This window comes from Oikopleura dioica, chromosome 2 (genome assembly GCF_907165135.1).
Source record: "Oikopleura dioica chromosome 2, OKI2018_I68_1.0, whole genome shotgun sequence".
In the NCBI taxonomy this organism is placed as follows: Eukaryota; Metazoa; Chordata; class Appendicularia; order Copelata; family Oikopleuridae; genus Oikopleura; species Oikopleura dioica.
Window position 1 is genome coordinate 2,946,070 of NC_137292.1, and position 25,852 is coordinate 2,971,921.

The window sequence follows — 25,852 nt, forward strand, 5'->3', positions numbered from 1 at the left end:
GTCTAAATCCTCCAAGTCCGCTCCGATTTCAAAAAGAACGCTGCTTCATTTTCGAAAAGAAAAGCAGCTCTCGGAAAGCGATCCTCTCTCTTTCGTTCATTCTGAATTCTTAATCAGCCGGCGTTTCGGGCTAAGAATCGTTAACGAAATCAACGCACCGCTCGTTACCACTGCGACTCAATACTGGGCGGCTTTAATTTATGAACGAGCACCGCTCTTCGTTTTCGTGATTATTTCTCGAGAAGAAAGGATTATTGAGGACACGAATTTCGTCATTCGGAAATTTCAACGATGATTTTCGATTTTTGTGACAAAATTTTTTTCGACAAATATTTCGACTTTTACGACGAAAATCATCATTTTTGTTCCTGAAAATTTTTCTGACCACAGAAACAGGCCACTGCACAGCTTCAATCATCAACAAAAATTGGGTCATCACCGCTGCCCACTGCCTCAAAGACTCACCTACCTCAGCGATCGACTTGGAAACAGTGGTCCGCACCTTTGTCGTCAAAATCGGCATGAACACTCTCGTCAAAAGACCGACCTTTAGAATTTCCGATGCTTTTGTTCCGGATGAAAATGCGGATATTGTCCTGATTCGACTGGCGATGTCGATTGATTTCAAAAAGACAAACTCGGGGGTCGTCTGTTTGCCGCCAGATGGACATAGAGAGCATCAAGAACAGCATTTTTATAAAGTCAATTGCTACTCGGCCGGGTTTGGGTTTCTTGGAATGAATCCGATCACCCCCGCCAAATATCTTCAGGTAGTCAAAATTGGGAAAACAGATGATTATATAAAAACCATAAATTACTCACCAAATTGGGAATTCCGTATTTTCAAAAAGTATCAGATTTGATAACAAAATAATTTAAAATCTGCGGTTTAAATTGAGAAATCTATCTTTATATTCCGAATATAATATTCGAAAACAAAATATTTTTCAAGTATTTTTTACGAAAACCGATCTTCGATGTTTATTTTCTGAGTCACGGAAAAAGGTTATTTTGGGGACCAACAAAGTCCCTCTGCTCAAATTAACTCCAAATCAAATCAGTGGCCAGTCAATTAAAATTAGCCCCAGTCACATTTGCAAAACTCATTTTCGTTTCCTAGGAAGCGCCGTTCCCCGTCACTAGCTGTAAGATTTACAGTACGATCATCAAGGACGACATTTCCAACTTGAACCTTCTCTGCTCGAGGCAAGACAAAGACGGCTCTCACGCTCTCTGCCGGGGCGATTCTGGCGGCCCTTTGTTGTGCATCACCGATATTTCCCCAATGCTCGTCGGGGTCGCTAGAACTTCGACAGGATGCGAGCGGCAGCGGTTTTTCGGACATTCGACTTTCACCAACGTCGTTTTTTGGAACCACTGGATTCGCGAAACAATCAAGGATCGAGAAGACTCAATCGTCTGCTTTGAGCCGTTCAGAATGGCGAAAATCACGAAACATGCGCTAGAATTTCTAGAGCTAAGGGACGTCAATGCGAATAGATTGATGAGGCTGAATGTGAACAAAGGATCAGTTGAAGAATCAGTCGTTTATTGTAAAAATGTAAGAAAAAAATCGAAAAAATTGCTCATTTTTTGCATTTTTTTCGTTATTTAGTTCACTCTAGAAATCGCTTGAAAAGCCGATAATCTTCCTGGCACAGCATTATCAACAGTTTTCACGATGTTCAATAAGTTATCTTATCACGCTCTTTTCTATCCGCTTCTTCTAATTATTCTCCCTTATCTTTTATTTTCAGCAATGCGAGCGATCAGCGGGCTGTGTTCAGTTTCTCGTCCTTGGAACAAAAATTTGCTTCATTATTCTTCCTTCTGTCACAGAAACGGGCAAGTTTCGCAGCGCACTGTCCTCGGTCAATGTCAAACAAGGGCTGGAGATGTGGCATGGAAGGATTCAACGGACGAATTCGGATGGGAAATCGAGCGAATGCGGCGTTGTGAGGAGAAGTCCAATGCTAGGTCTCCATTTTTCTAGGGTTTGAGTGGCTAAAAAGAGGGGTTAAGCAGGGCGCTTCTTTTTTGGGGGAGCGGGGGACTGGCTTGCTCTCCCCCCCTTCTCCTACCTGGCTCTTGTCGGCTTAGTAGCTCACATTTTCTCTGGAGACCAAATGAAAGCCATATGTTTCTTTCAAGAAAAAGTACACCATGGAATACCTCAACACCTACGATACCAACTGGGGCGCATTTAGGCGAATATTCGTCAAGCAATACAGTATCACTTACCGCTACAGAGTCAATCAGGTATATATTCTTTCTTTATTGATAAAAAATCATCATAAATCTTAGCTGGAAAATAAGTCAACAGAAATTGAAATCGACATGTACACATTGTATCGAAAAAGCGGCGCAGAGCCGAATTTCGACTACTTGACGGAGCGTACAAACTCTGAACTGGCAAATTTCATCGTTAACAAGATCGATCTTCCATCAGCCACGGATATTGGTGTTTACTTATCAAGAGTTCTCAGGTTCTCCTGCTTGTTTTAATTTATATTTGAATGCATATTTTAGCTCGTATATAATGACGATCAATTTTGAAGAATCCATGAGCGTTTTTGGCGTCAATACTCCTGTTCAAGTTTGCAGACCCCTCTTTTCTTGATTTCCTGATTTTAATTCTAGTGCAACAATATGTTCTCCACGTGCAACTGCGCCGACGGCTACGTCCACATCGACAATTTATGCGTCGACATCAACCAATGCGCCAAATTCACCTCCCTCTGCGGCGGTTCAGAATGCATCAACACTCCTGGAAGCTACCACTGCAGAAACACAGAGATTTTCCAGCGACGAGCGACGAGCTTGGAAAATCATCAATTTCATAAAGGCAGCTTTGGCTCAAAATAATTTGACAGGGCTTCAATTGTATTAAAAAATAAAAGAATCGGACAGTTTTTGAGCTCGGAAAAGATACGCGAATATGGCGCCTCTACGAAAAAAGGCTTTTAAACGGCAGAGGAAGATGTATAAGCAGGGACCGCCCCGCTAATCAGACTTTCTTTGAGAAGGTAATTTGTCAATTCTGGTTTTCTTAGATTCCAAACTAGGGACGTAAAAAGGTCGGAAAAAAGGGGCGGAAGATTCTTGCCCGCTTCTGATTGGCTCGCAAAAGCAATACCGCTCTCTGATTGGACCCTTCGACATTTCCTCCTAATCACTTCCCTCGTGCCTCAGTTTCAATCCCTTTTTTAGCTGATGAATATCAACGATTCAGTGAAATTACTCAAAGCCATGAAGGATAAAATCGACAAGATCTACAAATTCTGCAGCGCGAAAAAGCGAAAAAACGTCAACTACTCCTTCGAGAAAGCCTTTTCAAAACTCATCAAAAGATAGCCTTTACAAATTAATTTTACATAACTCATTTTCACTGCCAAACCAAAAAGAACACAGAATAAAACTTGGGTTGAATCTTCCAACCTTTCGGGATCCCGAATGTTTCGGGATTTCCCGAAACGTTCGCAGTCAAAAAGAGCCTTTTTGTCTTCGAACCTTTCGGGGATTGTTTTCAATAATTTTTGGCACAGAAAATATTTAAAGCCAAACAGTAACGTAAAAGTACATCTTTATTGAAGCAAATAAAGGCGCGAAGGAAAAAAAAATAATTAACTGTAATAACTGGATCTATAACTCATGAAGTTCTCTATAAGACAGGCGCGGAGCGCACAAATTCTCTTTGACTGCAAATTCAGCATTCATAAAAGGTCTGCCCTTCTTAGACCATCGAACTTGACGAAAGAAGATAGAGTTATCTTTTTGATTAGTAAAATGCACTAATTCGGCATTTATACCACTTTTTATAACGTTATCCTCAACAAAAGTCCCGAATGATTCGGGCGATCCCGAAAGGTTCGGGAAATCCCGAAAGATTCGGGAGTAATCCCGAAAGATTCGGGAAATCCCGAAACATTCGGGATCCCGAAAGGTTGGAAGTGACGACCTAAAACTTGCAATGAGATGACCATCTGCCGATGCGTATTTGTCTAATTTCAAAAGACTTAGCAACTCAGAAATGAACTCAGACGAACGGTTCAAGTCTATGCAAATATTAAATTTGAAGACTGCAACTTTCAAAAAGTTGAGAACCCACAACTCGGCAAAAAAATGACGCTTCACAATTTTGAACCTCCTCTTCTCAGCGAAAATTTGTACAGCCGATTGTATGACTTGCATTTTTTGACCAGAGAATTTGGATATTTTTCGCCTTTTCAAAATGGACGATATTTGGATAGTCCCAACCAGATTTCGAATTTGTTCGAGTTTTATCGAAAGCCTTGGAATACTTTTCAGAGAAGACGAATTCAACATGAAAGATTTGATTTCGACGGGGAAGAAATAATTCTGGAAGACGAGAAGGAAGACTTTTATGATGCATTTTTCGACGAGCAAATAGAAGACAAAGAAGAGAATAAGCATGAGGATCATAAAGAAGAAAACAATAACTTTGAATTTATTGATGGGCCCGAAGACAATCTTGTTAATCGGTTTGCGGAAAATATTTTTGAGAAGATTTCGGCCTGGGAAGAGAAAACAAAAAGAGACAAAATCATGAAAGAAAAAAAGATGAGAAATAATATTGTCGAAATTTTACGGGACATAATCCTGAACGAGCTGAGATACAAGTCATTCTTTCAATCACAACAAACAACAAAATCGACCTTTTATCGTCAAGAAGATGGAAGATTCATTGTCGCCGAAGAAGCAGAAAAGATTTTGAGCAACAATCAAAAAGATGTTGAGAGACAACAGGACATAAGCGCCAAAAAAACTCCCCTTGAAAAATATGTCGAAAAAGATGAAGAAAATCGCGAACATATAATTTTGATCTCAAGAGATGAACGCAAAGAGTCAGAAGATAGAAGAAGGATCGAACGAACAAAAAGATTGATGGCATTATTAAAAATTTTGGAGTCTTTTTCTTATGGGCTTGTTATGTCACTGTCGATTTGTTATGATGTCACCATGCAGTCGTCAATCCTAGTTTTTTCCTTCTTTTTGGGTAAAAACAAGATTTATGTTTTTTTTGTGGCTAAACGTTATTCTTAGGTGTCTTGATGATTTTTTCTGCTGCCTTTTTCAAAGGTATGTCCTCTGGAAATGAAGCAATTCCATTCTCTTGTGACAAAGAAGTCGAGTTTGTCGAAAATATGAAAATTAAAAAAGAAGAAAAAGCACTTGTTCTCGACAAAAAGTCAGTTTGCCCGAATGTCAACATCAGTGATGAGAAATTAGAAACAGATGAAGAAGAAAATTACGACTTCTGGTGGGACACAATCAAGTTGGATCTTTCATTTGAGCAAAAGATGGAGATGAATCATCAGATGATCGACTCCGGCGTTTTCGACATGGACTTTCAAAAGGCTGCTGTCGAAGCGCCCTCTATGACTTTGGAACGAAAGGGATCTGATGTTACAATCTTGTGCTTCGAAGAAAATATCCACATCGCCTCCAAGGCCGCAGATGTCATTTTTGAAAGGCATCAACTGGAATGTGACCTTATCAAATTTTCAAAAATGGATTCTCAAGGTATGATGCCTCATGAGCTTTTACATTCTTTTCGAAGGGATGGAGTTGATTCTCCAGTCGCTGCAAAAGACGAAACATTTGGTAGTGATCGAAGATGAGTGGTCAAACACTGGAAACGAAGTTTTTATGGCGATAAGGGATTGTGAAGGCTACAGGTATGCCTGAAGTACTAGAGACGGGGGAAGCTTATAATATATGCTTCATGAATAAAACCATAATTAGTTTCTACTGCGAAAGGAAGACTGGATACGGAAGGATAATCAAAGTCAAGGAATAAGAACGAGATCTTGAAGCCTCACTGAAGCTCTCTGTATAAATACTTCAATAAAAAAAGCTGCAAGATATTTAATAAAGTCTTATTAATTCAAAAAGACCCAAATTAATTTAATAAATTCAAAAGAAAGAGAGTGATTAAAAAAATACAGAAAGGATGAATTTTATTTCAGAAAAAATATACAATGAAAATATAGAGAGAGAGGGACTCATGCAGTCTGGGCATTTTACTATCGATAACTTTGGCAAAATTTTTTACAAGTAAATGAGCGATTCTGTAAGTTTCTTAGAGACCATGGTGCTTTTTGCTGCTCGTCAGTTTATTGATATATCTTCAAAGGGGCTTTAAAATGTTTCGCTTTCACAAAACGCATTTTTAAAAAATTTTTCAACCCCTTCCTATGAAATATGCTTTTTGCAGGACTCATGGTGAGCTTTAACTTCGGAAAAATCGCATTACTATCATCATCGGAGCTTAATCCAGAGTCTGATCGTTTTGACTCGTCCGAATCATCATCGGAGATCACGGAACTGATAGTCGATTCTTGTTCTTCTGAATTGTCCGCCACATATCCGGATGGGTTCATCGACTATCAGCGAGTTAAGAAAAAAAAAAAAGAAAAATTTCTCATTTTCCAAAAATAAAATTTCAGAATTCTTGGGACTCAGGTTTTGCTTAACTCTAAACTGAAATCGCCACATGTCCCGGCACATATCGGAGATGTTGCGCGTCGCTTTCCAGTCGAGATCTTTTAGCGCCTTATCGGGAGCACACCATAACCAAGCTACATCTCCGGCTCGGCGTTCCACAGTTACTTAAAAATTTCATTAAAGAAACGCCCCCCTGGAGCTGTACCTGTAGGAATCGGTCTTCCAGAAGCTTCCCTGAACGCATTGACAAGCTCAAAAACCGAGGTGCCTTGTCCTGTTCCGAGATTGTAGCTTTCAAAACCGCGCGACGCAGTGTCGAATCTCTTCATCGCTGCCAGGTGCCCCTTTGCCAAATCCACCACGTGAATGTAATCTCTCATTCCTACGACGCAACTCAGTGAGCATATCCAGAAGTAACCTTACCAGTTCCATCATGCGTTGGATAGTCGTTTCCAAAAACGTTGAGGTGCGGTCTTCGGCCAATAGCAACTTGACTGACGTAGGGCATCAGATTGTTGGGAATTCCTCGCGGGTCTTCGCCGATCAGACCGGATTCGTGGGCGCCAACGGGGTTGAAGTAGCGGAGATTGACGACGGAGAGATTCGAATTGGCAACACAGGCGTCGGCGAGAATTTCTTCGACATGCAGTTTCGATCTTTTTGAGTTTTTAAAGAGCTCTTTTAATGAAAATCATTTCAGCTTTCGAAAACATTCCTTGCATAAGGATTGGTGGTTCCGCCTGTCGGTGATTCTTCTGAAAGGGGCAGATCATCAATTGTTTTTGCTGGCTGATAAACTGTTGCTGAAGAGCTAAAGATGATATTTGTACAGTTAGCTCTCTCCATTGCTTCTAACAGTGCGACGGAACCACCCTGGTTCACGCGATAATAGCTTGTTTTTGGTTTTAAAAATCATGATTGGTTACGTGAAAATTAGTTTTATGATCGGTTTAAAACCCTAACTAAGCGGTTTTTCTTTCGATTCTCCAACAGCTTTGAGTCCTGCGAAGTGAATGACGGCGTGTTTCTTTGAATGACCAAAAGCAAAGTCCAAGTCTTGTGGATCCGTAACATCTCCAAGGACAAATTTTAGCCTCTTCGCGGCAATTGGTCCAACGATTTGTTGCACGCGTTCGAGGGAAGGAGGAATGCCACCAGCTCGTGTTGGAGGAGCGGTGTTACTGCAATCGTCGATAACTGTCACGTGATGGCCGGCTTCCAGGAGCTCGACAACTGTGTGAGAACCGATAAATCCTGCGCCACCGGTTACTGTGAATAAGGTTTGAAAATGGTCGATAGCTGCGTTATTTCTGGAGAAAAAACTACGGTACAAAGAACCCTAAAAATGTTCTCCATTTTTTCAAACCGGGCCTAAAATTTCCATTTCGGAATCCGGAAACACCATTTCTTTCAAAATCTCTTCCGATTCAGGATCTTCTCTGTCCGATTCAACTATTTTTTCAAGTTCTTGCAGGATCTCCTCTTTGTGATTCAGAATCTCTTTTGAAGGTTCGGATTTTACGATTTCATCAGTTGGTTCATCGGCAGAAGCAGCAGGCGGAGTAACGAAAAGGAAAAGTAGAAAAGCGGTTGAGGCGCTCAAGAGTCGCGACCCATGAGCCTTCATGATGATCTTCTGTTAATGAGAGCCTGATGATAAGTTATTAAAGATAAGGAAGTCGTGCGAGCATGAGTACTTGAAATTATTACGTAGCTTTTTCTAGTTGACAATTATACGTAGGAAGTAGGAAGAATTCTTAATTGGATTTAATAGAAAAAATTTGCGTCAATTGCGATTAAGAAATTTGACTTTTAGTTTCTAAATAATTATTTGAAGTAAATTAAAGTTTCATTTTCACAGAGTAAACTAAAGGGTTACGGAATGTCAATTTTTTGTCAAAAAATCGATTTCTTATTGTATTTTGGCAATGAAAAACTGAAGTAAAAAAGGGATGATACTTTGAAAGTGAGTCATTTTCTTTAGCACCTTTTCGTTGATTTATTTGCTCAACATATTTGAAGGCTTTTCTCTTTATATGAATCTTACTTTTTTGTTGTTTTCGTTCAAGAATTAACGTCTCTTAGCAAGACATTTATGAAAATTTCTCCTCAAGTCACTTCAATTCAAATGTAGTCTGAGTTCGATGCCCTAGGGCGCGACGGGTTATCAGTTAAAAATGAAAATCTTGGTCTTTTATTAACTCTTGGTTAGGAGTAAACATAGCGTTTTTGATAGAGGAAGTGAGCAGAACTGCGTTAACAATGATTTTTTTGCTTCATTGGGCAATCAAATTTTTCGTTTTTCTAAAATATTATCAAATGATTGTCGTTTTATAAAGAATAATTATTAAGGCTTTTATCAGAAACCAGCTTGAAAAAAGGAATGACATCTTCAAGTCATAGTTTTTGTACCGAATTGCTCGTATAAGCCGTTGAACTTCCTTGAAAATGTGTCCCTGAGTTGGATGATATTTACGCTTGTCAAATCGAATTATTCAGAAGTGTCAGGCATCGTGAATTTTGCTCCTCTAAGAGCGAAAGATCCCGATATAAATGCCAGGATCAGACTAAATCTTATCTAATCACAATTTTAAAAGAAAAATGAGCGACAGGATGCATGTATTATCTCGGCTTCTAGTGCTTCGGTTTTCAAGTTGAGCACTTGTTCTCAATTATTCAGTGTCTTCAACTGTACCGAGCGTTTGATTTTCCCGAGAAAAGACAGGTAAAATGAGAGGAAGAATATTTCTTTTTATTTTTCTTTTCGCGATTTCTTATGGAAAAGACGATTTTAGGTCGGGATTTTAGAGACGGAAGATGAAATTGCTATATTTAAAGCTTTTTAATACTCTATGGCTTCTTTCATTCAAAATAATCATAGATTGAAAAGACAAGTGATCTTATGGTTTTTCTTTACTCTATTTTTTTTTCTCTTATTAAATTCCTTGACAGCAAAGAATGGAAAACGATCGAAGAACTCGGATCCTTTCTCACTGTTCTTGAGCGATGCAACTGCTCGAGTCAAAAACTCAGCGACCAACTAGCCCAAATCAAGGGCCAGGAAGATCTCCTCGGATGCGATTGCTGCTGGAACGGGCCCTTAGGAACTGCCTGTCTTTGTCCAACAAAACTCAAGTTCAAAAGTAAATTCATCGAGCTCAGCTCATGGCTTCTCAAACAGAAAAAACGTAAGGCAGACGGAAGAGAGCCGAACATGATGAATTTTGAAGCGGCGGAGAAGTCACTGGCGTATAACATGGGTGAGTTTATTTTTTTTTTCTAAAGGAAATTCATGTCGGGTTGCTCGGTGTACCAGTCGGCGAAGAGATTCAGAAATTGGTCGCATTCGTTGTCACTTGAGAACAAATTCATTCCTTCGCCGGAATCGAGCACTTCTGCAAAGCGTTAAATCTTTTTTTCAATATCAACTCACTATTTAATTTTGCTTTCAAGCAGGCTTGTCTCAAGTTGTTCATATCATACAAGTTTAATCCCTTTACAATTGATAGTAAAATCGAAAAGATCATTTTTTGCTTTGTTTTTGATGGCTTTGGATACGGCTGTCTTGTTTATATAGCGCTCCAGAAGAATTAAGAATGAATGTATTAATTTCTCGGTACTTATAGAGAGCTGCTCGGGTTCAAGCCGTTGAACCAGTACCAAGTCAATTTGGCAAGAAGCATCTAGATAATAGAAAGTTCATTGAACTTGCTTCTGAAGTTCATTAATTCAGGGCAACTGTACAACTTTGGTCTCGAGACGAAAAATCGCGGCGAATGCTTCCGTTGTCAAGCCGCCTCCAAAACTTGCGAAGCTCGACCAACATTTTTTCAAAGCAGGCAATCTCGAAACGGACGACTCGACGACTTCTCCATCGAAACTTACCATGTTTCTCCTACAAGCATTTCTTTTGGCAAAGAATTCACGACAATTCTAGTCCCAACGAGCAAAATTAAGTTCCAAGGCCCACTGGTACGGATTAGTTTATCTATATCTGAAAGTGAAAAATTAAGGACGAATTGGAATTGGCCTTGGAACAAGAAAATCAAGCATTTTTCGATTTTGATCGAAAATCAAAAATGATAAAGAAATCTGGGGCTCAAGCGATTGGAAATGTCGAAGGGATGAAAGCTTTTTCTGGGCGGCATTCGAGGACGATGAAAAACAACGACGACGAATTCGAACTGGGTTAGCATGAATTGACTCGAAGGATAATTATTTTTCTTCAGTAAAATTTCCGGAAAAGCTTTTGAAAATCATGACCGACGAGTTAATTTCTCCGCAAAATGCCCTTTCCTTCGACCGAGCAGGAGCTAATCGAGAAGAACTGATCTCCGGAGAACGAGAAAAGCCTCTGAAACGATGTCTACCACTTCTAGTGCCTTTGAGGAGAACGATGAGGACTTGGGGAGTCAAGGAGAGAATGAGATGTGCTGATCCTTTTGGAGAGTTTTCTAATTTCGCGCAAATTATTCATTGAGCATTTAAGTTCTTATCTGTCTATTGCAGATTGTGCTGAAGACTTTTAAAGTTCGTTCAATGTTGAATGTTGCTGTTGAGAACCCTTACTTCATCCGAGCGGTTTGGCAAGGCGAAAAGGTACTTTCTTGTCGATCTCCCTCGATGATGGGTCTTTTTAGAATTCTACTTTTCCGTATCGCCATCCTTGCGTCATCCAGCTCCGACTTTCAGGGATTCGAATTATGAAATTGTAACACTCTTACTGTTCTTTCAATGAAATTCTTTAAATTATTTAAAATATAATTTTGCTGTCTTAAATTATTCGTCCGCTTCCAATTTTAGAATCGCTTTCATAGATCCAGGTATCAAGCAAGACAAGTCCTTAAATGCCCTAGCAGATTGAGTCAATAAATCTGCAGTTGTCAACAAATCATTGATCATGCAGTCACTTTAATTGTCAATACCATCACTCAACTAATTATTTGCTCGCCCCAGATACCAATGTTTCCGGAGATACTTCTGGCGGGGGAATCAGCCGATACAGATGATAACGTAAAAGTCTGTCTTTGTACAGTAAGTTTGACAGTTAACTTAAAAAGGAAATGACGAGGAAACGGTTTGACTGGGACATTTTTTGACGAATGAAATAAATTCATGCGTTACGAACACTAAGTAAAGTCAAGTTTAAAGACAAAGAAATCAGACAAGTTGTGACCCGATTATAAAATCAACATTTGAAAGAATAAAAAAAAATAAATTGCGAAAAAGGCAACCAGAATTTGCTTTGATCATGAAAAACCCTGGAAATTCTAATCAGAACTATTTTTGAAGATCTTGACAGTGAGGAAGTTTTTGACACAGTCCAAATACAGCTTCGAATAAACTGTCAAAACTTTGTATTCAAAACTTTTTTGGGGTATTCTCAAAATTTGCTACTGTGTCAAATATTCATAAAAAAGAGAAAAATAAAAAAACAATTTTTTTTCATATAACATAAAAAAAATCAAGCAGACAACAATCTTTGATTTCCAAAACACCAGAACTGCAAATAGCCCTGATCAAATCTATCAGAACAGATTGACCAGATTATCTTAACTTCAAGGACTTCCACAGGGGGCGCGATGTCGGGTAAGACAAGATTCCCGTGACAGGAAGCAAGAGTTCAAATTTTCCTATTTTTCCTCAGTGAAAGAGATAGCTAAGCCTTGTGAAAAAATAGGCGTTGCTTTAAAAAATGACGGTTTCGAGAAACCGTCGAATCGTAAGCAAGTTTTTGCGCAGGTATTATACCCGTTAAATTTATTTTCTAGGCGCAAGCAGTGGCAGTAGGAGTATCACTTGTTGCTCTGAGCTCCACCATCACATCGCCGATCCTTTATGGAAAGTACGAATTGAATGACGAGGGCGACACGAACGTCTGCTCTGAAAATCCTTGCAAGAACAATGGACAATGTTCAATCGACGGAGATGGCTACATTTGCGCATGTAACGAAGGCTTTTCTGGAGCAAACTGCGAGATCAACCCTTGCGATCAAAGTCTTTGTGTAAACGGAGAATGTTATGCTGTTGATGATGAAAATTTTGCTTGCAAATGTGACGACGGATTCTCTGGAGATCTATGTGAAATCACTCCTTGTTCCAATAATCCTTGTCAATATGGCACTTGTGAAATTGTCAACGGAGAATACAGCTGCAGCTGCAATACTGGTTTCTCTGGCAAAAACTGCACAATCGATCCTTGCTCGGGGGATATTTGTCAGAATGGAGCGATTTGTGATTTTGATAAAGATGATGGGACTTTTATCTGTAAATGCTCGCCTGAATTCACAGGGTCGTTATGCGAGAAAGAACCTTGTGCGTCAAAGCCGTGTTTGTATGAAGGCGTGTGCTCAGTTTCTGGAGATGGCTACGCTTGTCTCTGCCCGGGCGGTTTTTCCGGAGATAACTGTGAAATTACACTATGCACGAACAATCCATGTAAGAATACAGGAGAGTGTCTGATCGAAGGAAATTCTTACACATGTCTCTGTCCTCCCGATTTTTCCGGGAAGAATTGTGAAACAACACCATGTGATCATGATCCCTGCGAAAATGGAAAGTGTACCATTGAAGATGGAAACTGGTACTGCGATTGTGATGATGGATTCGGTGGGGATTTTTGCGATAAAAATATTTGCGACAGTGGAGTTTGCAAAAATGACGCCAGTTGTGTCTATGACGAGGAGAAAAAAGAATACGAATGCATTTGCAAGGAAGGTTTTATTGGTCAACACTGTGAAACTGAGCTCTGCAATCCAAATCCTTGCATGAATGGCGGAAGTTGTCACGTTAACGGGACCTCATACGATTGCAGCTGTCCTCAAGGATTTTATGGTGAAAATTGTCAGAAAACCCCTTGTACAAATAATCCTTGTGAAAATGCTGGAGAATGTACTTTTGATGAAAATGGTTCGTTCACATGCTCATGTAAAGATGGTTACAGTGGAAGCCTCTGTGAAATCGATCCTTGTTTCGATCATGAATGTGTTTTTGGCAGTTGTCAAGTTGACGGAGCTGGTTACATTTGTAATTGCGATTCTGGATATTCCGGAGAGTTTTGTGAACTTGATCGTTGTCATGATTATCCTTGCGAAAATAACTCCACCTGCATTTTGCATGTTGACTTTGCAGAATGCGATTGTCTTCCGGGCTTTTTCGGAGATTTTTGCGAAAAAGACCATTGTTACAACAATACTTGTGAAAATGGAAGATGCGAAGCTGGAGAAGACTCGTATACATGTGACTGTCGCATTGGCTTTTCAGGGGAATTTTGTGAGATAACTCCCTGTGACAAGAAGCCCTGTGCTTATGGAGAGTGCAGTTATTTTGGTCCAATTTGGTCGTGCGAGTGTCCAACTGAGCTATTTAGCGGCAGAGATTGTTCAATTACTCCTTGCAATAACACAAATCCTGACCTTCCCCCAGCATGTTTCAATGATGGCGAGTGTAGTATGAACGGCGATGATTTTGTATGCAAATGTCCCGAGTTCTACACTGGGGAAAGGTGCGAAACGTTTCCTTGCATGGATCGGCCTTGCCAAAATGGCGGAGCATGCCAGAATACCGGGGATGACTCGTTCACGTGTGAGTGCCCTGAAGATGTTACAGGCGATTTGTGTGAGAACTTGCCTCCAGTGACAAACACTTGCTTCAATACCGAATGTGATGGTGTTTGCATAGAGATGGATGATGGACCAAGATGCTTCGAAAATCAACTTGTGGGATTTTGGAACAACAACAACAATGAGGTTAGTTTGTTAATATTCTTTAATTTTCTTAAAAATTCAGCATTCTGTAACGTGCGGAAACGCCTATCTTCCTTATATGCTCACCACACCCGAGATTGAAGTTCATCATATTGAGATTGAGCCAACTTACAAACTAAATGAGTACTTTATCAATACACATGGTTGTGGAGCGCAAGGCAATTGCCGAGCAAGTTTTGCGAAAGGTAAAAGTCTTTATTTCGCGTACACTGTCTATAAAAAGATATGCTCGAGATCGGCGATGAAGTCAAACACGAAAATGAGGGAAAAACGGGATTTTTGCAAACTTGGAAACTTGAAAAAGCATGCAACGTTTGTTAAATTATGGATAATGAATTTAATATGAACTCTTTATAGGAACCAGATTGTCAAGATTTTTGGATTAAAACGACAGTCAACAACACTAATGGTACGATTTAAATTTTGTTTGAAATTATTCCGAGATTTAGGAGTTGAATTGGCTTGGAGAGGAGAAGAAAAAATGTTTTTATCAATAAAAGTATTGCCGTTTAATGAAAATGACCCTCAATTTCAATGGACTCTTGTGACTAATGAAACTGCTAACTTCCCCGAAATGCATTAAATTTAATCGTTTTCAACATGTCAACCGATAATAAATGTTTTTTTTTGAAAAATCCACCGTCAATTCAGTCAAAATCAAACAGCGCTATCAATAAGCGGAAAGGAAGCAGGTGACGCTTTGTCTCGTTACAAGACGCAAAAACGATAAAACTTCACTTTATTTCTTCGCTTCTTATTCGGATAATCAAATTTCAAGCAAATAATCCCTTCTCTGACAAATTCCAGTGTTTAGCCCTGTCCTTGGCCCGCGGCGGTTTTACCCTGAGCCCGGCTCCGGGGTCACCGTAACTTCATAAAAATCATTTTAAATTTACGCTCCCTAAATAAAGGATGAGTCTAGCAATATTTTTCAGTGATAAGAGAAATTTCGTAATCACAATTTTATCAATCACACTATTTTATATTTTCATTTGCGAAAGTTCTTTAGAAGAAATTTCAAGTAAAACATTTGATGCCGAGAATTTATCAACAGCAGAAGAAGGTTTGAAATCGAAGTTTTCATAAGGAAAAATAAAAAAGTGTTTTAGAAAGTTGTGTTCTGAAAACGAAACTTGCTGATTTTGATGAATTGCCGTTAATAATTTTGACGAGTAATCCTGGAAGCGGGAACACTTGGTCCAGATTGTTGATTGAAACTGCGACGGGGTATTATTCTGGCTCAGGAAAGGGATGCAAGATTGCTTTTTCCACATTTTGTTTCGATTATTTTTGTCCCGAAAAAGTTTACAATGAGTTAACAATGTTCAAAAACGGCTTCATCGGCGAGCTAGAACCTCCAACGAGTGGCAGAACCGTTGTTGTAAAAAGCCATTCTAACTCGAATTCCGAAAATGCAGATGGGATTGTCATGGTGATAAGAAACCCGTACGATTCGTTCAAAGCAGATTTTAACCGGCAAATGAGCTCAACGCATACCGGACAGGTTGATCCAAAGATTTATAATAAGACCGAGTGGGAGCAGTTTATTGAACGTAAGTCGCGAATTTCACGATGAAAATTTAATAAAAATTCTAGCTCGAGCAAAAAGATGGGCTTCTTCCGTATCCTGGTTCCCAAAATACGCAAAAGAGGTCAATATTCCAATCAAGACAATTTTCTACGAAAATCTTTTGCAGGGTAAGTCATCCCGAAAATCAGCAAAACAAGCTGAAAAACCTTCAGATTCGTCGAAAGAGATGAGTAAATTTCTCGATTGGTACAGCGACAACTTCCAAATTGAAATTCCTGATCGAGAAAATCGACTTTCCTGTATGTCCGAAAGCCAAGGAGCGTTTTATCGAAAGAAAGAGCCGCTGAAATTCGAAATTTTCAAGCCGAAAATGAAAACGACGGTCAATTATTACATCAAAAGAGTTATTGTATGCCAAAACAGAAACGTTAATTTGAATTTATTCAATTTTCAGAAATTCTACGAAGAAAATAACTTCGAAACCGGCTTGCTCGAAACCTATCTAAAAGACACCGACGAAGAAGAAGACCCAGAAATTCTTCATGATTACGAAAAATCCGATGAGCGGCGGCAAAAACACATGATTGCCTCGATAGACGAAAAAGTAGAGTTGAGAAAGCTCAACAAGATCAACCCGCTTCATATTTATTATAGAAGCAATCCAATGCTCTGCTGAGAGTCCTAAATTATCTTTATTCTTCAATTTTTTGTATTAAATATGATATAGTTAACGCAGTTATCATTTCAATCTCTTGGATCTTTTTTTATTGTTTCCTTAAAATCGCCGTTGCGCTAGAACAGAAGGGTTGGAATCGAGACGACGCCGAATAAAACAGTCAGGATAAATGTTCCTAAGAATGATGCTTCGTCCAGTTGATTCTTCAGATAACAAGTGATTTGCAAAGCGGTCAGGATTGAAAGCATAATAACTGAACATTTGAGAGTGATTTTTTGAGAGTTGATACCTGAAATCATGAGAACAATCGCAACTGTCTTCTTCTTCGCTTTGAAGACAAAGAACACTGATCCGGTTACTGCTGTCAAACAGAGGGCGCCATAAGAAGAGCTTAGAACAATCGCGAGAATCGAAACTTCGTCATCTTCTTCGTTGTTTTCAGGAGAGGATGTTGATGTTATCTCCGGAAGAATGGTCGTGTCTATTTCAGGCAGAGTAGTTTCGTCGATTATTTCTTGATCAGATGTCGTAGGCAGTAGCTCAATCGTTATTGGAATCGTTTCTGGCGATTCTGTCGTCGGGGCCTCAGTTAATGGCGAATCCGTCGGGAAAGACTCAGTTGTTGGAATTTGGCATGCATTGCAAGACTCCTCATCATCCTCAAACATGGTCAGATTAATAGAATCTTTGAAATGTTTTAGAATTTGCAGTTGTTCGGCTTCAGTTTTGGCAGATATCTCCAATTCAACAGTGAAGAAGAATGCATCACAGTCACTCTTATCTTTCTTGAACGAGCAATCACAGTCGGTTTCACAGTGTGAGCAGAACTCGTCTTCTTCGTGATCTACGCAATCAAAGTATTCGAGATCTAAATGAATTTTAATATCAACAAAATCATCTAAAAATTATACATTTTGAGAGTGGTCGAATATCCGGTAAAATTTCTTCTTGAACTTGAACTTCTTTTGTAATAGTAAGAACATCTTCTTTGTCCAATTCTTTAAATTCTTCCATATTGGCAAGTTCGTCAAGTGTCTCTCCTGATTTTTCAGGGGTCAAATTTTCAACGATACTTTCCTGGACAGAATCAAGTGCATCGTAAGTCTCAAAGAATACAGTCTGTCAGGGATTACAAATTTAATTGTTAATTATCATTTAATTCCTTAATTAAATTCATATGTTTTCAAATCCGTTCCAAAGAGTGCTCAAATATCTTTTCAAGCGGATGAGATTGTATAGTTGATTTTCTCAAGATTGACTTTTCCCTTTTCGATGATTTCGAATAGAGTAGACATCGATCAAAAATTGCAGCATCATAAAACATGCTCACACTTTGCTCTTGTCCCGGCGAATTCGATACTTTTATAACGGTCATCTCTTCATTATCGTCCAATGTCAGTTGCTCATGAAAAGTACCAAAAGAACTCAAGGAGTTTCCAACCATCGTCAAAATGTTGTTCTTCCAGAAACCTCGTCCCTGACGAAACTGGTTAAGCTCCACAGAACTTGTTAAAATTGGATTGCAATTTTTCTTGAAAACGTTGTTGCACCCTTTTAATGATTTATTGTGGTAAAAAAGAAGAAAAATACCTTCAGGAAGAGTAAGTTTTAGAGAAGGATGAGCCTTATTTCCCTGATTTCCTCCAAGGATATATATTTTATTATTTATTTCAATGCTTAAATGATGCGATAAAAACATTTTTAAGTCTGTTTGATCAATTACATCTTCAATTGATTCGCAACAAATTCTTAACTGTGAGCGTCAAGGACTTTTGAATTCCTGAGAACCTATCCTATTTTCTTCCATTCAGAACCGTCGTAAGCTTCAAAAGCCTCAGCATTAGCCAGTCGTCGTCCGTGAGAGACCCAATCTTGTTCAGGGTAGGTCACTTCCGTCCGGCCCCCGGAGATAAGAAGACCGAATTTGTTTGTTGATAGCAGCGATGGGTACTCAGTGTGTCCAATGTTCAATTTTGCATCTTATTTTTATCGATAAAAACATTTAAAATATATACAAACTTGATTTGTCGAATTTCTTCCCAGAGAAGAAATAACATGTGTCTGGTGCAAAACCAACTCCACAAATCCAAACTTTTCCTTGGAAAATTGCTGCAGCACCTCGCGCAAATCCTCTGTAGATTTTGTTTGTGTCATACTCTGGTAAACGGGTCTCACTGCGTTTGAATTCTCCGTCAGCAAGATAAACAACATTTTCTTCGAACTTTCTGTTTTCACCGAAAATCAAGTCTTCGCCACCAAAAAAATAATGCTTATTTCCGTAAAATGAATACATGGAGCCACGTGTGAGGATACCAGTTGTGTTTATTTTGAATTCCCCTTCTTTTTCGATGAGTTGATGTTGAAGTAAATTTGTATTGATAAGAAGTGCTCTTGGCCAACCGACAGTTGGGAGACACACATTACTGCTACTGTCAATGGGCATGTCTCCCTCACATTCAATATGCTCCGGACAAATATCAGCAAAGAAATCAGGCAGACACTCAAATGATTCAAGACAAGTTGGAAATTCCTTCTCCAACGTATCAAAAACTTCACGAATAACATCTTTTATCCGATCACAAAGAGCTTGGTTTGTAGGCTTGTCTGCGGGACATTTCTCCGCAAAATTCAATATGATATCACATGGAAATATCCCGTTATTTGCATCTTCGATGCCCATCATAAGATTCATAAATGGTTCAAGAATTGGGATATGAGGCGGTACTGGCCAAATGTTAGGCAGTTGATTCGTCGGATCGTCCTCAAACTGGCCAGGAATTGCGATTATTTCGTGGGAATCCTTGCAGTTGTCTTTGACTTTGTCTTCAACTATGAGCGGATTCGTTATCGGTTCATCTGTCACACCTTCAGGCTTTTCGTCATCAGGCCACGAAAAAGATCCAGAGCAATTGAACAGACCCTCGCAAGCTATGGCAGTGATTGCTTCGAGGTTGAGCTCGCAATCTTGTGCATTTTCGGTAGATCCACATGGGTTTTCAAGATTTATCTTTAACAAAAAAATAATTGATTTTTTAAACTTATTACAATATATTTTACCGTTGCACTGAAACTGCTCAACGTCTGTCCAGTTCCAAGTCCTAAAAGCGCAAGCAAAATTTTTTTCATAATCGACTCTCTTCCTTGATTTCAACAGCTCTCTCTTATGAAAATTAATGATTTCACAACTATGATACAAAAGCGGTTCGTCAGAAAGTTGACGTTTTGATGGACATTTGTCAAAACTCATGCCAATCTATTAGCTTAGAACTAAATAAACAGTTTTCGATAAACGGCAACTGGAATTTTACCTGTTTGCACTCATTTCCGATGCGGATGAATCTGACGATAAATGCCGTATTTCGAGACCATTTGACTGAGTTAGGATTATTGACGAATGTGAATTAGAATGCTTTTTTTTGAAAAAAATTCATTCGAGTTGCATAAAATATTAAGATCAAAATATTTACTGCGTGGTTTTATTTTTCACCAGAGGCATCTTTATTTTTAACGCCGGAACGCATAAAATTTTTTCAACATTGAACGCAGATCGTACCAATTAATTGGTATGCCCCTTTTACCCTTTTTTAGCAATGAAACTGATTAGTCTACTGTATAAATGATAAAGATAAATAATTCTCAGACGCTAAGCTTCAATTTTATCCCCATTTTAAACCCATATCATTGCAAAAATATGAGTAAATATGCAAATTTCCAAATGTGTCGGAATGACATTAGAGGGCATTGTACCAATTAATTGGTCGCTGTGCGTTTCGGCGTTAATTAAAAAAATAGGGGTTAATTAAACAATTGTCAATTGCTTTGTTGTGGTTTTCTAATTGAGCGTGCTTGACTGGTGAAAGAATATTAATTGCGACAGGATGATGCGGCTGATACTGTAGTGATATTATTTGGACAGCGATCAATACTGTCTAAGGAGACGGGTGGCTGTAAAATTGAGCCCCGGTGCCCATCTGCCTTCCACTTCTGATAAATAATTCACGAACTTACAAGTTTTTCACTTTCGGGAGCAATTTTCAGCCACCATCTCCCCTCTCCCCAATTGAATATTCTATCAAGGATCTACCCGCCTTTCAGCTACTGGAACTTTTGAGGTCGACAGCTCAAGAAAAAAAAAGAGAGAACTTGATAGAAGAAAAATACTCAAGGGGAAATGAAAATCAGAGGACTTTTGCTGTTGACTTTGAAAGAAATTGTTTTTGGCGCTTTTGGAAAGGAAATTTAGCAAAAAATAAAAAAGCGAAAAATTAATTCTAACTTTTTTCTTCAAAAATTTTCGAAACAAACAATCACTAAATTTCCCGCTAAAGAGTTGCCCAGATCACTGCCTCTGCGACCGTGGCGGCTACATCAACTGCTTCAATTCGAACATGACCCTTTTTCCCGAATCATTTCCCAACTCGACAACAGTTTTAAAAATGGACAGAAATCGGATTCGTTCCGTCGATCTCCACACCCTCCTTCCTCATCGAGCCAATATCACCTCAATCTTCATCAGCAAAAATGAGCTCATCTCTTTTCGATGCTCAAATCAAGGATACATCTTCAAGTTTTTGACGGAGCTGGATTTGAGTTACAATTATTTGAATTTTTTTGGCTGGGACTGCTTGAATGAGGGAAGGGTTAAGTTATCATCAGGATAAAGAGACATGTATCTCTTAGTAAAATATTCACAAAAAGTCATTTGTCAACTAGTAGACAAGTGTAAAATCATTCTCCATTATTGAACCCGTCCAAGCTGCCAGGATTGGAGTATCTCCGCCTGAATGGAAATCGGCTCATGTCACTTGGTGGAATCACTCAAGCAATCGATTCGTACAGGACCCGCTCAGAAAGATAATCCTACTACAAGAATATTTAATCCATCCAATTCAGTAATTATCAGCATCGTTCAGTTTTCAGAGCGCGTTTAACAGGCCTTCATCTCTAATCCGCCTTCATCTCGAAAATAATCCATATTCTTGCTCGTGCGACATCGAGAGCTTTGTCACGTGGTCTGACGCGCTAGAAAAGCGAAATCCAGGTGTCATCGCGAAATTCGACCAGCTCAAGTGCGAGTCGATCAATCCAGAAGTCACCAAACAAATCGGATTCCGCGATTTTGCTTCTGAAACTTGCGAAGATCTTCCACTTGTTATGGAAATGGTGAATTTGAACACGGGAGAGATTATCCAAAAAGATATTTCCAAAGACTTTGTCCTTGAAGATCTATCAATCCAGTTTTATGTCCGATGCTATCACAATTCTAGCGACGAAGGGATGAAAACCAGGCTGTTTTCTCGAGGCGAGTGGCAAGAAGATAATAAAATCGTTGTTCAGCGGCTTTATCAGGAGCTTCTAGTCACGTGTATAACCTCCAAGGTAAGATAAAGGGTTGAAAACACGGGTTAATTGATTGAGCAATTAAAAATTCACAGCCACTTACTCTCGATCCTCGTTGCTCCTTGAATATTAAAATATTCGAGCTAGGGTTTGAATTCCGTCGTCAAAAGTCGCACGATTTTCAAGCAGTCTCGTGGCGTCATTCACCAGCCAAACTGGGAAGGAATGAATGATACTGAAGGCTGTGACTGGATAATTAACATGGCTGAGAAATCAACAATGACCTGGAAGGCTCACAGGTCAAAGAAGTATATTTTCATGCAGGAAGGATGCCAAGTTGAGGTCAAACAAGACTCAGCTAAACAGATGACTTTTATGGAATTGAATATTGGCGAACATCCAGCAAGAGTAAGTAAACCTTCTATACAGATTTTTTTCTCTCAATGACAATGTTCATTTTTAATTGTAGTTGATAACCATGCGGTATTGTCTGGCAGACAGGCTCTTAAAAACAAAACGTCTGAGAAGCAACAAATCAGCTCACAAAGAAACAGTCGGATTTCGCTTTAGCCCACTTCCGAATCAACTGTCATCAGGGGGGCATATCTTGGCACACTTTTTAGTTTTTCAACAGTTTCAGTGAAATCCATTTTTCTCGCGAAATTTCGATTCGAATGATATATTTATGTCTTACCTTCTGCTGCATTCAGTTGTTTTGTCCGCACTTTGATGAAAATGATGAGAGAACTTCCGCTCTGATATAACCCGCTTACACCTGGGACCCAGCTAATTTGCTAATCCTCGTATCCTACCGCGCTTCCTACCGCGTTACTTGCGAGTGCCTCAGCTGTTCGCCCCTCGAACCTCTCGCGCGCCCTTTTGGAACTCGCTCTGGGCTTGGCCTGGAAAACGTCTCTGATCCCACGCTGGGCACCAAGACTATCTGGTGATGATTTTCAGCATCGTTGTTGTTGGCGCTGCTGGATTTGGAATGCTCTCCGCTGTTGGACATTTCATTCTTTCTGTTCGAAAAAAGCCCAGAAGAAGATCAACAAAGTCGAATGATCCAAGCGATCAAAAGGGCAAAGAAACTCTTATCTTAGCCGCTGAAACTGACGGAAGTCATTTTGCGACCTTTTTGTTCAAAGAATGAAAAAGTCAGATTGTATACGAATAACTGTGTATATTGAACTTGTAAATAAAAAAAAAAGTTAAATTGTCGACTCGACGGACGGAGTTCTTCTTGCTGATTTTCTCCCACGCGATACGCGAAAACTCGATTCGTTGCTTCCCGTGAAGCTTCTCAAGAAACTAGAATCGGGGTAAAACAGGGTTTTGAAAAATCATTGGTACCTCATTTGAGTAATCGAATCTTGCTTTGGAAGCCTTCTTGTTGTCTGCGACCTCAAATTGGCGAATTTCATCTAGAAAGTTTGATCTATGAACTGAAAAAGTGACACCTTAAATTTTCGTCGAAAATTTTTGCCAACGAATGAGAAAAGAATCGGGTTGAGAATTGGTCCAGTGTATATAAGAATATCATCCGCTTTCTCGAAGAAATAACAGTCCCTGTGAGAAAGATGAATATTCAAAACTCGGAATAATTTGAAGAGAACAAAGCACATCCAGCTGATGAGATTTCCGCAGAAACTAGCGATGATCGTAACGAGTAGGTATTTATTCTTCGAGCCTTGTCGATTCGAGCCTTAAAAAGGTGTGGGTTTGCTTTGTGGAAAAAATTTTTGACGAACCCGAGAGGCGTGAAATTCGTTCTCTGGTGAGTTTGACTTCTTTCAAAATTTTCACATAAGAATATCCGGAGATGAATAAGGGGATACAAAACCCAAGAAGAAGAAAAACAATGTCATAGAATTTCTGATTCCGGTATTGTTTGATAGCGCATTTGTTCAAATTCCGACAATCTTCTTTTTCAAGGCTTGAAAGTTGAAATCAACAAGGAGAAACTCAAGTTTTCAAGCGTATTTCCTGTGTCTTCTCCCTCCAGCAAAACTAAGCATTGATCTTTGTCTAAATGATGCCAATTGAGCATACATTCCGACTGATTAAACGCATTCAAGCTATATTCCGCCGCTTGAAAAGTCGGGATTGTGATGAAAAACGCACTGAGCCAGACCAAAATCGTCAAATATATAAACCGCTTGTGGTCGAAGTCAATTAGGGAGATTGCCCCGTCTTTGCCAGAAATTGCGTAGTAACGATCGAACGAAATCGCGGCGATGGAAAAGATCGAGACTGTTAGAAACAGCTGGTTGGAGCCTTGGTAGTATTTACAAGTGAAGGAGGAACCAGGGCGCCAATTTCGATTGAATTCTTTGTACAAGCCGAGGATGGAATGGACGAGGACGAGGAGGTCAGATATACAAAGATTAATGATAAGCCAGTTTGAAGCTGGATTTCTTCTACTTCGAGGTTGAAAAAAACAATGGTTAGATTTCAGGAAAAATGAGAGTCAACCAGTCCTAAGAGACGAAATAGATACATAAATAATCAAAAGATTTGCAGGTACTCCCAAGCTGATATACGTGATAATCGCTAGAATTGATTTTTATTGGAGAAAAGCGGAGTTTTTAGTTACCGATTTCTTTGAAAATAGAGGCAGAATGTTGGTCTTGAATCAAATGATCATCTGATGTTGTATCAAGTTCGTAGAGCTCGTTAAAATCGTAAAAGTCGAGCGAACTTGAGCTACTTGAGCTCAAATCATTTTCAACAAATTGGCCGAAATGATCATTACAGGCGCTGAAAAGAATTTTTACGGAGTCGAATCACTGCACTTGAACTGACCATAAGTCGGATCTGAACATACTCAGCTCTTCTTCCCATCTGGACGGTAATCTCTATACGTTTTCGTCATATGAGTTTTCGATTAAAAAAATGTAATAAAAAGAGCGAAAGAAATAAAATCGTAGCACTTCAGACTTTGAGTAGTGCCGTGTCCAAGTGTGCGTCAAATGTGTTAATTTATTGTTTGTTCTGATGTCTTTATAGGCGACGAAAAAACTCCCTGAATGAAAACTACGCTCCTGAGAAGAAGAATCGTGTCCCGCTGCGAGCACACGAAATATCGAAGAGAGGCCTTACAGCAAATTATTTATCTACTGCTCGTTTTTCACCAAAAAATCTAATACGGTTTTCTTCGTCTCTTGGGTTTGATAACTGTTGTAGTGAACTGTTGCTTTTTTGCGTCGAAGGAGTAATTTTAATTCAATTAAAGGGTATATATTCGTTGGTTAACCACTGCGGGCGACCTTTTCCAACAGACAGGGATGCAAATGCTCTAAATGTATGTAAACATCATCAAATCTACGGAACATCGGATGGCAAATTCTTCTTGCTGATAATGACATAAGAACAGTTAGGTTTGAACGGTCTTAACGCATGAACGCACAAAATATTTTTCCTGCTGAACGCATATTGCGCAGATTTCTGCGCAGTACCTTCAGAGCGCTCTAGCGACGACTGTGGTCGAGATTTGAAAAAATCAAAGCTACCAGAATGAAGCTCAGACGCTTGCCAACAAGCTTATAATAGTTTAAAATCCTAACACTAACCCGAACCTTGCTAAAAATAATGATTTCTCAAGTAACTCGATAATGAACCAGTTTTTTTCAATTTTCTTCGATTTCATTGATCGCAAATACAAATGTGCAAAATATATACTTATGATAAAATTTATATTTAATTTGATGCAAGAATGCGATTAAACGTGGAAAAAAATAATTTTCATCGAGGGAAAAATTAATTTAGAGCTGTTGAAAAGCTAAAAAATCATGATTCGAAAAAGTCGGAAATTTTCGTTCTGAAGCCAAATTTTTATGCTGAAGTCAAAATTTTTTTTCGATGCCAGATTCGGATTCCTCATCGAAAAAGAGCTCCTAAAGTGGGGGTCCATTAAAAATTTTGGTCAACTAAAGTAAGAGATATCGAGCTTTAAAGGGGCTCTGCGCAGAAATCTGCGCAATATGCGTTCAAGCGTTAAAGAGCATTCAAATCTCAAGGTTGTCAAAATCCTTTCTTTGGCCTTTCTTAAAGTAGGTTTCATGGTTCAAA

The 25,852-nt window shown here is 39.2% G+C and overlaps 11 protein-coding genes and 1 long non-coding RNA gene across 12 annotated transcripts in view; 6 read left to right on the plus strand and 6 right to left on the minus strand.

The window, feature by feature from the left end:
- The window catches only part of LOC145698631 (phosphatidylinositol transfer protein alpha isoform-like), a 58,152-nt gene extending 37,687 nt beyond the window's left edge, over window positions 1-20,465 (minus strand). The window contains exon 1 of the mRNA XM_081775842.1: window positions 20,450-20,465. The gene's annotated coding sequence lies outside the window, so the exon portion shown is untranslated. The remainder of the gene's footprint in view (window positions 1-20,449) is intronic.
- On the plus strand, window positions 354-2,000 carry LOC145697639 (plasma kallikrein-like). Its single transcript, XM_081774856.1, has 3 exons — window positions 354-770; window positions 1,121-1,561; window positions 1,758-2,000. The coding sequence occupies exons 1-3, from the start codon at window positions 522-524 to the stop codon at window positions 1,998-2,000; spliced, it is 933 nt and encodes a 310-aa protein (XP_081630982.1). The 5' UTR covers window positions 354-521.
- Window positions 2,131-2,865, plus strand: LOC145697640 (uncharacterized). Its single transcript, XM_081774858.1, has 4 exons — window positions 2,131-2,259; window positions 2,305-2,486; window positions 2,530-2,596; window positions 2,641-2,865. The coding sequence occupies exons 1-4, from the start codon at window positions 2,164-2,166 to the stop codon at window positions 2,863-2,865; spliced, it is 570 nt and encodes a 189-aa protein (XP_081630984.1). The 5' UTR covers window positions 2,131-2,163.
- LOC145697641 (uncharacterized) lies at window positions 5,091-5,821 on the plus strand. Its single transcript, XM_081774859.1, has 3 exons — window positions 5,091-5,544; window positions 5,582-5,699; window positions 5,767-5,821. The coding sequence occupies exons 1-3, from the start codon at window positions 5,103-5,105 to the stop codon at window positions 5,819-5,821; spliced, it is 615 nt and encodes a 204-aa protein (XP_081630985.1). The 5' UTR covers window positions 5,091-5,102.
- LOC145697642 (UDP-glucose 4-epimerase-like) lies at window positions 5,965-8,623 on the minus strand. The gene is made up of 7 exons (XM_081774860.1): window positions 8,516-8,623; window positions 7,840-8,118; window positions 7,432-7,737; window positions 7,180-7,279; window positions 6,892-7,124; window positions 6,674-6,850; window positions 5,965-6,632 (listed from the first exon to the last, which is right to left on the minus strand). The coding sequence occupies exons 2-7, from the start codon at window positions 8,093-8,095 to the stop codon at window positions 6,331-6,333; spliced, it is 1,374 nt and encodes a 457-aa protein (XP_081630986.1). The 5' UTR covers window positions 8,096-8,118; window positions 8,516-8,623; the 3' UTR covers window positions 5,965-6,330.
- LOC145697643 (uncharacterized) lies at window positions 9,199-10,948 on the plus strand. The gene is made up of 5 exons (XM_081774861.1): window positions 9,199-9,263; window positions 9,421-9,728; window positions 10,202-10,440; window positions 10,482-10,656; window positions 10,698-10,948. Exons 1-5 carry the CDS (start codon window positions 9,199-9,201, stop codon window positions 10,946-10,948), a joined length of 1,038 nt encoding a protein of 345 aa, XP_081630987.1.
- Window positions 12,105-14,836, plus strand: LOC145698611 (uncharacterized). Its single transcript, XM_081775818.1, has 6 exons — window positions 12,105-12,190; window positions 12,240-14,216; window positions 14,257-14,419; window positions 14,458-14,546; window positions 14,592-14,643; window positions 14,684-14,836. Exons 1-6 carry the CDS (start codon window positions 12,164-12,166, stop codon window positions 14,815-14,817), a joined length of 2,442 nt encoding a protein of 813 aa, XP_081631944.1. The 5' UTR covers window positions 12,105-12,163; the 3' UTR covers window positions 14,818-14,836.
- LOC145697644 (uncharacterized) lies at window positions 15,830-16,441 on the plus strand. Its single transcript, XM_081774862.1, has 3 exons — window positions 15,830-15,932; window positions 15,978-16,174; window positions 16,220-16,441. Exons 2-3 carry the CDS (start codon window positions 15,992-15,994, stop codon window positions 16,439-16,441), a joined length of 405 nt encoding a protein of 134 aa, XP_081630988.1. The 5' UTR covers window positions 15,830-15,932; window positions 15,978-15,991.
- LOC145698628 (uncharacterized) lies at window positions 16,526-17,555 on the minus strand. The gene is made up of 3 exons (XM_081775840.1): window positions 17,353-17,555; window positions 16,731-17,309; window positions 16,526-16,694 (listed from the first exon to the last, which is right to left on the minus strand). Exons 1-3 carry the CDS (start codon window positions 17,453-17,455, stop codon window positions 16,558-16,560), a joined length of 819 nt encoding a protein of 272 aa, XP_081631966.1. The 5' UTR covers window positions 17,456-17,555; the 3' UTR covers window positions 16,526-16,557.
- On the minus strand, window positions 17,643-19,660 carry LOC145698803 (uncharacterized). The gene is made up of 4 exons (XM_081776025.1): window positions 19,499-19,660; window positions 18,461-19,448; window positions 18,032-18,420; window positions 17,643-17,992 (listed from the first exon to the last, which is right to left on the minus strand). The coding sequence occupies exons 1-3, from the start codon at window positions 19,565-19,567 to the stop codon at window positions 18,230-18,232; spliced, it is 1,248 nt and encodes a 415-aa protein (XP_081632151.1). The 5' UTR covers window positions 19,568-19,660; the 3' UTR covers window positions 17,643-17,992; window positions 18,032-18,229.
- Window positions 20,466-22,966: 2,501 nt separating the features above from the next.
- On the minus strand, window positions 22,967-24,189 carry LOC145699368 (uncharacterized). The gene is made up of 4 exons (XR_014134006.1): window positions 23,533-24,189; window positions 23,242-23,486; window positions 23,135-23,205; window positions 22,967-23,092 (listed from the first exon to the last, which is right to left on the minus strand). It is a non-coding gene; the product is annotated as an uncharacterized LOC145699368 (long non-coding RNA).
- A 62-nt stretch (window positions 24,190-24,251) lies between these two features.
- On the minus strand, window positions 24,252-24,714 carry LOC145697645 (uncharacterized). The gene is made up of 3 exons (XM_081774863.1): window positions 24,587-24,714; window positions 24,378-24,541; window positions 24,252-24,334 (listed from the first exon to the last, which is right to left on the minus strand). Exons 1-3 carry the CDS (start codon window positions 24,604-24,606, stop codon window positions 24,252-24,254), a joined length of 267 nt encoding a protein of 88 aa, XP_081630989.1. The 5' UTR covers window positions 24,607-24,714.
- Window positions 24,715-25,852: the final 1,138 nt, after the last annotated feature.

Bases quoted from the DNA above. Each gene is read 5' to 3' on its own strand.
- LOC145697639 (XM_081774856.1), top strand. From the start codon at position 522: ATGAACACTCTCGTCAAAAGACCGACCTTTAGAATTTCCGATGCTTTT. The intron at 771-1,120 runs GTAGTCAAAATT...TTCGTTTCCTAG, and splicing joins CCCCCGCCAAATATCTTCAG to GAAGCGCCGTTCCCCGTCAC. The intron at 1,562-1,757 runs GTAAGAAAAAAA...TTTTATTTTCAG, and splicing joins CAGTCGTTTATTGTAAAAAT to CAATGCGAGCGATCAGCGGG.
- LOC145697640 (XM_081774858.1), top strand. From the start codon at position 2,164: ATGGAATACCTCAACACCTACGATACCAACTGGGGCGCATTTAGGCGA. The intron at 2,260-2,304 runs GTATATATTCTT...CATAAATCTTAG, and splicing joins ACCGCTACAGAGTCAATCAG to CTGGAAAATAAGTCAACAGA. The intron at 2,597-2,640 runs GTTTGCAGACCC...TTTTAATTCTAG, and splicing joins GCGTCAATACTCCTGTTCAA to TGCAACAATATGTTCTCCAC.
- LOC145697641 (XM_081774859.1), top strand. From the start codon at position 5,103: ATGTCCTCTGGAAATGAAGCAATTCCATTCTCTTGTGACAAAGAAGTC. The intron at 5,545-5,581 runs GTATGATGCCTC...TTCTTTTCGAAG, and splicing joins TTCAAAAATGGATTCTCAAG to GGATGGAGTTGATTCTCCAG. The intron at 5,700-5,766 runs GTATGCCTGAAG...AACCATAATTAG, and splicing joins AGGGATTGTGAAGGCTACAG to TTTCTACTGCGAAAGGAAGA.
- LOC145697642 (XM_081774860.1), bottom strand. From the start codon at position 8,095: ATGAAGGCTCATGGGTCGCGACTCTTGAGCGCCTCAACCGCTTTTCTA. The intron at 7,280-7,431 runs GTTAGGGTTTTA...TATCATCTTTAG, and splicing joins ATCGAAAGAAAAACCGCTTA to CTCTTCAGCAACAGTTTATC. The intron at 6,851-6,891 runs GTAAGGTTACTT...GTTGCGTCGTAG, and splicing joins TCCAACGCATGATGGAACTG to GAATGAGAGATTACATTCAC.
- LOC145697643 (XM_081774861.1), top strand. From the start codon at position 9,199: ATGAGAGGAAGAATATTTCTTTTTATTTTTCTTTTCGCGATTTCTTAT. The intron at 9,729-10,201 runs GTGAGTTTATTT...TCATTAATTCAG, and splicing joins GTCACTGGCGTATAACATGG to GGCAACTGTACAACTTTGGT. The intron at 10,441-10,481 runs GTACGGATTAGT...TGAAAAATTAAG, and splicing joins TTAAGTTCCAAGGCCCACTG to GACGAATTGGAATTGGCCTT.
- LOC145698611 (XM_081775818.1), top strand. From the start codon at position 12,164: ATGACGGTTTCGAGAAACCGTCGAATC. The intron at 12,191-12,239 runs GTAAGCAAGTTT...TTTATTTTCTAG, and splicing joins TTTCGAGAAACCGTCGAATC to GCGCAAGCAGTGGCAGTAGG. The intron at 14,644-14,683 runs GTACGATTTAAA...TCCGAGATTTAG, and splicing joins GACAGTCAACAACACTAATG to GAGTTGAATTGGCTTGGAGA.
- LOC145697644 (XM_081774862.1), top strand. From the start codon at position 15,992: ATGAGTAAATTTCTCGATTGGTACAGCGACAACTTCCAAATTGAAATT. The intron at 16,175-16,219 runs GTATGCCAAAAC...TTCAATTTTCAG, and splicing joins ATTACATCAAAAGAGTTATT to AAATTCTACGAAGAAAATAA.
- LOC145698628 (XM_081775840.1), bottom strand. From the start codon at position 17,455: ATGGAAGAATTTAAAGAATTGGACAAAGAAGATGTTCTTACTATTACA. The intron at 17,310-17,352 runs GTATAATTTTTA...AAATTCATTTAG, and splicing joins TATTCGACCACTCTCAAAAT to ATCTCGAATACTTTGATTGC. The intron at 16,695-16,730 runs GTATCAACTCTC...TCAAATGTTCAG, and splicing joins GATTGTTCTCATGATTTCAG to TTATTATGCTTTCAATCCTG.
- LOC145698803 (XM_081776025.1), bottom strand. From the start codon at position 19,567: ATGAAAAAAATTTTGCTTGCGCTTTTAGGACTTGGAACTGGACAGACG. The intron at 19,449-19,498 runs GTAAAATATATT...TTTTTGTTAAAG, and splicing joins TGAGCAGTTTCAGTGCAACG to ATAAATCTTGAAAACCCATG. The intron at 18,421-18,460 runs GTTTGTATATAT...GATAAAAATAAG, and splicing joins GAAGAAATTCGACAAATCAA to ATGCAAAATTGAACATTGGA.
- LOC145697645 (XM_081774863.1), bottom strand. From the start codon at position 24,606: ATGTTCAGATCCGACTTATG. The intron at 24,542-24,586 runs GTCAGTTCAAGT...AATTCTTTTCAG, and splicing joins ATGTTCAGATCCGACTTATG to CGCCTGTAATGATCATTTCG. The intron at 24,335-24,377 runs GTAACTAAAAAC...AATCAATTCTAG, and splicing joins CTCTATTTTCAAAGAAATCG to CGATTATCACGTATATCAGC.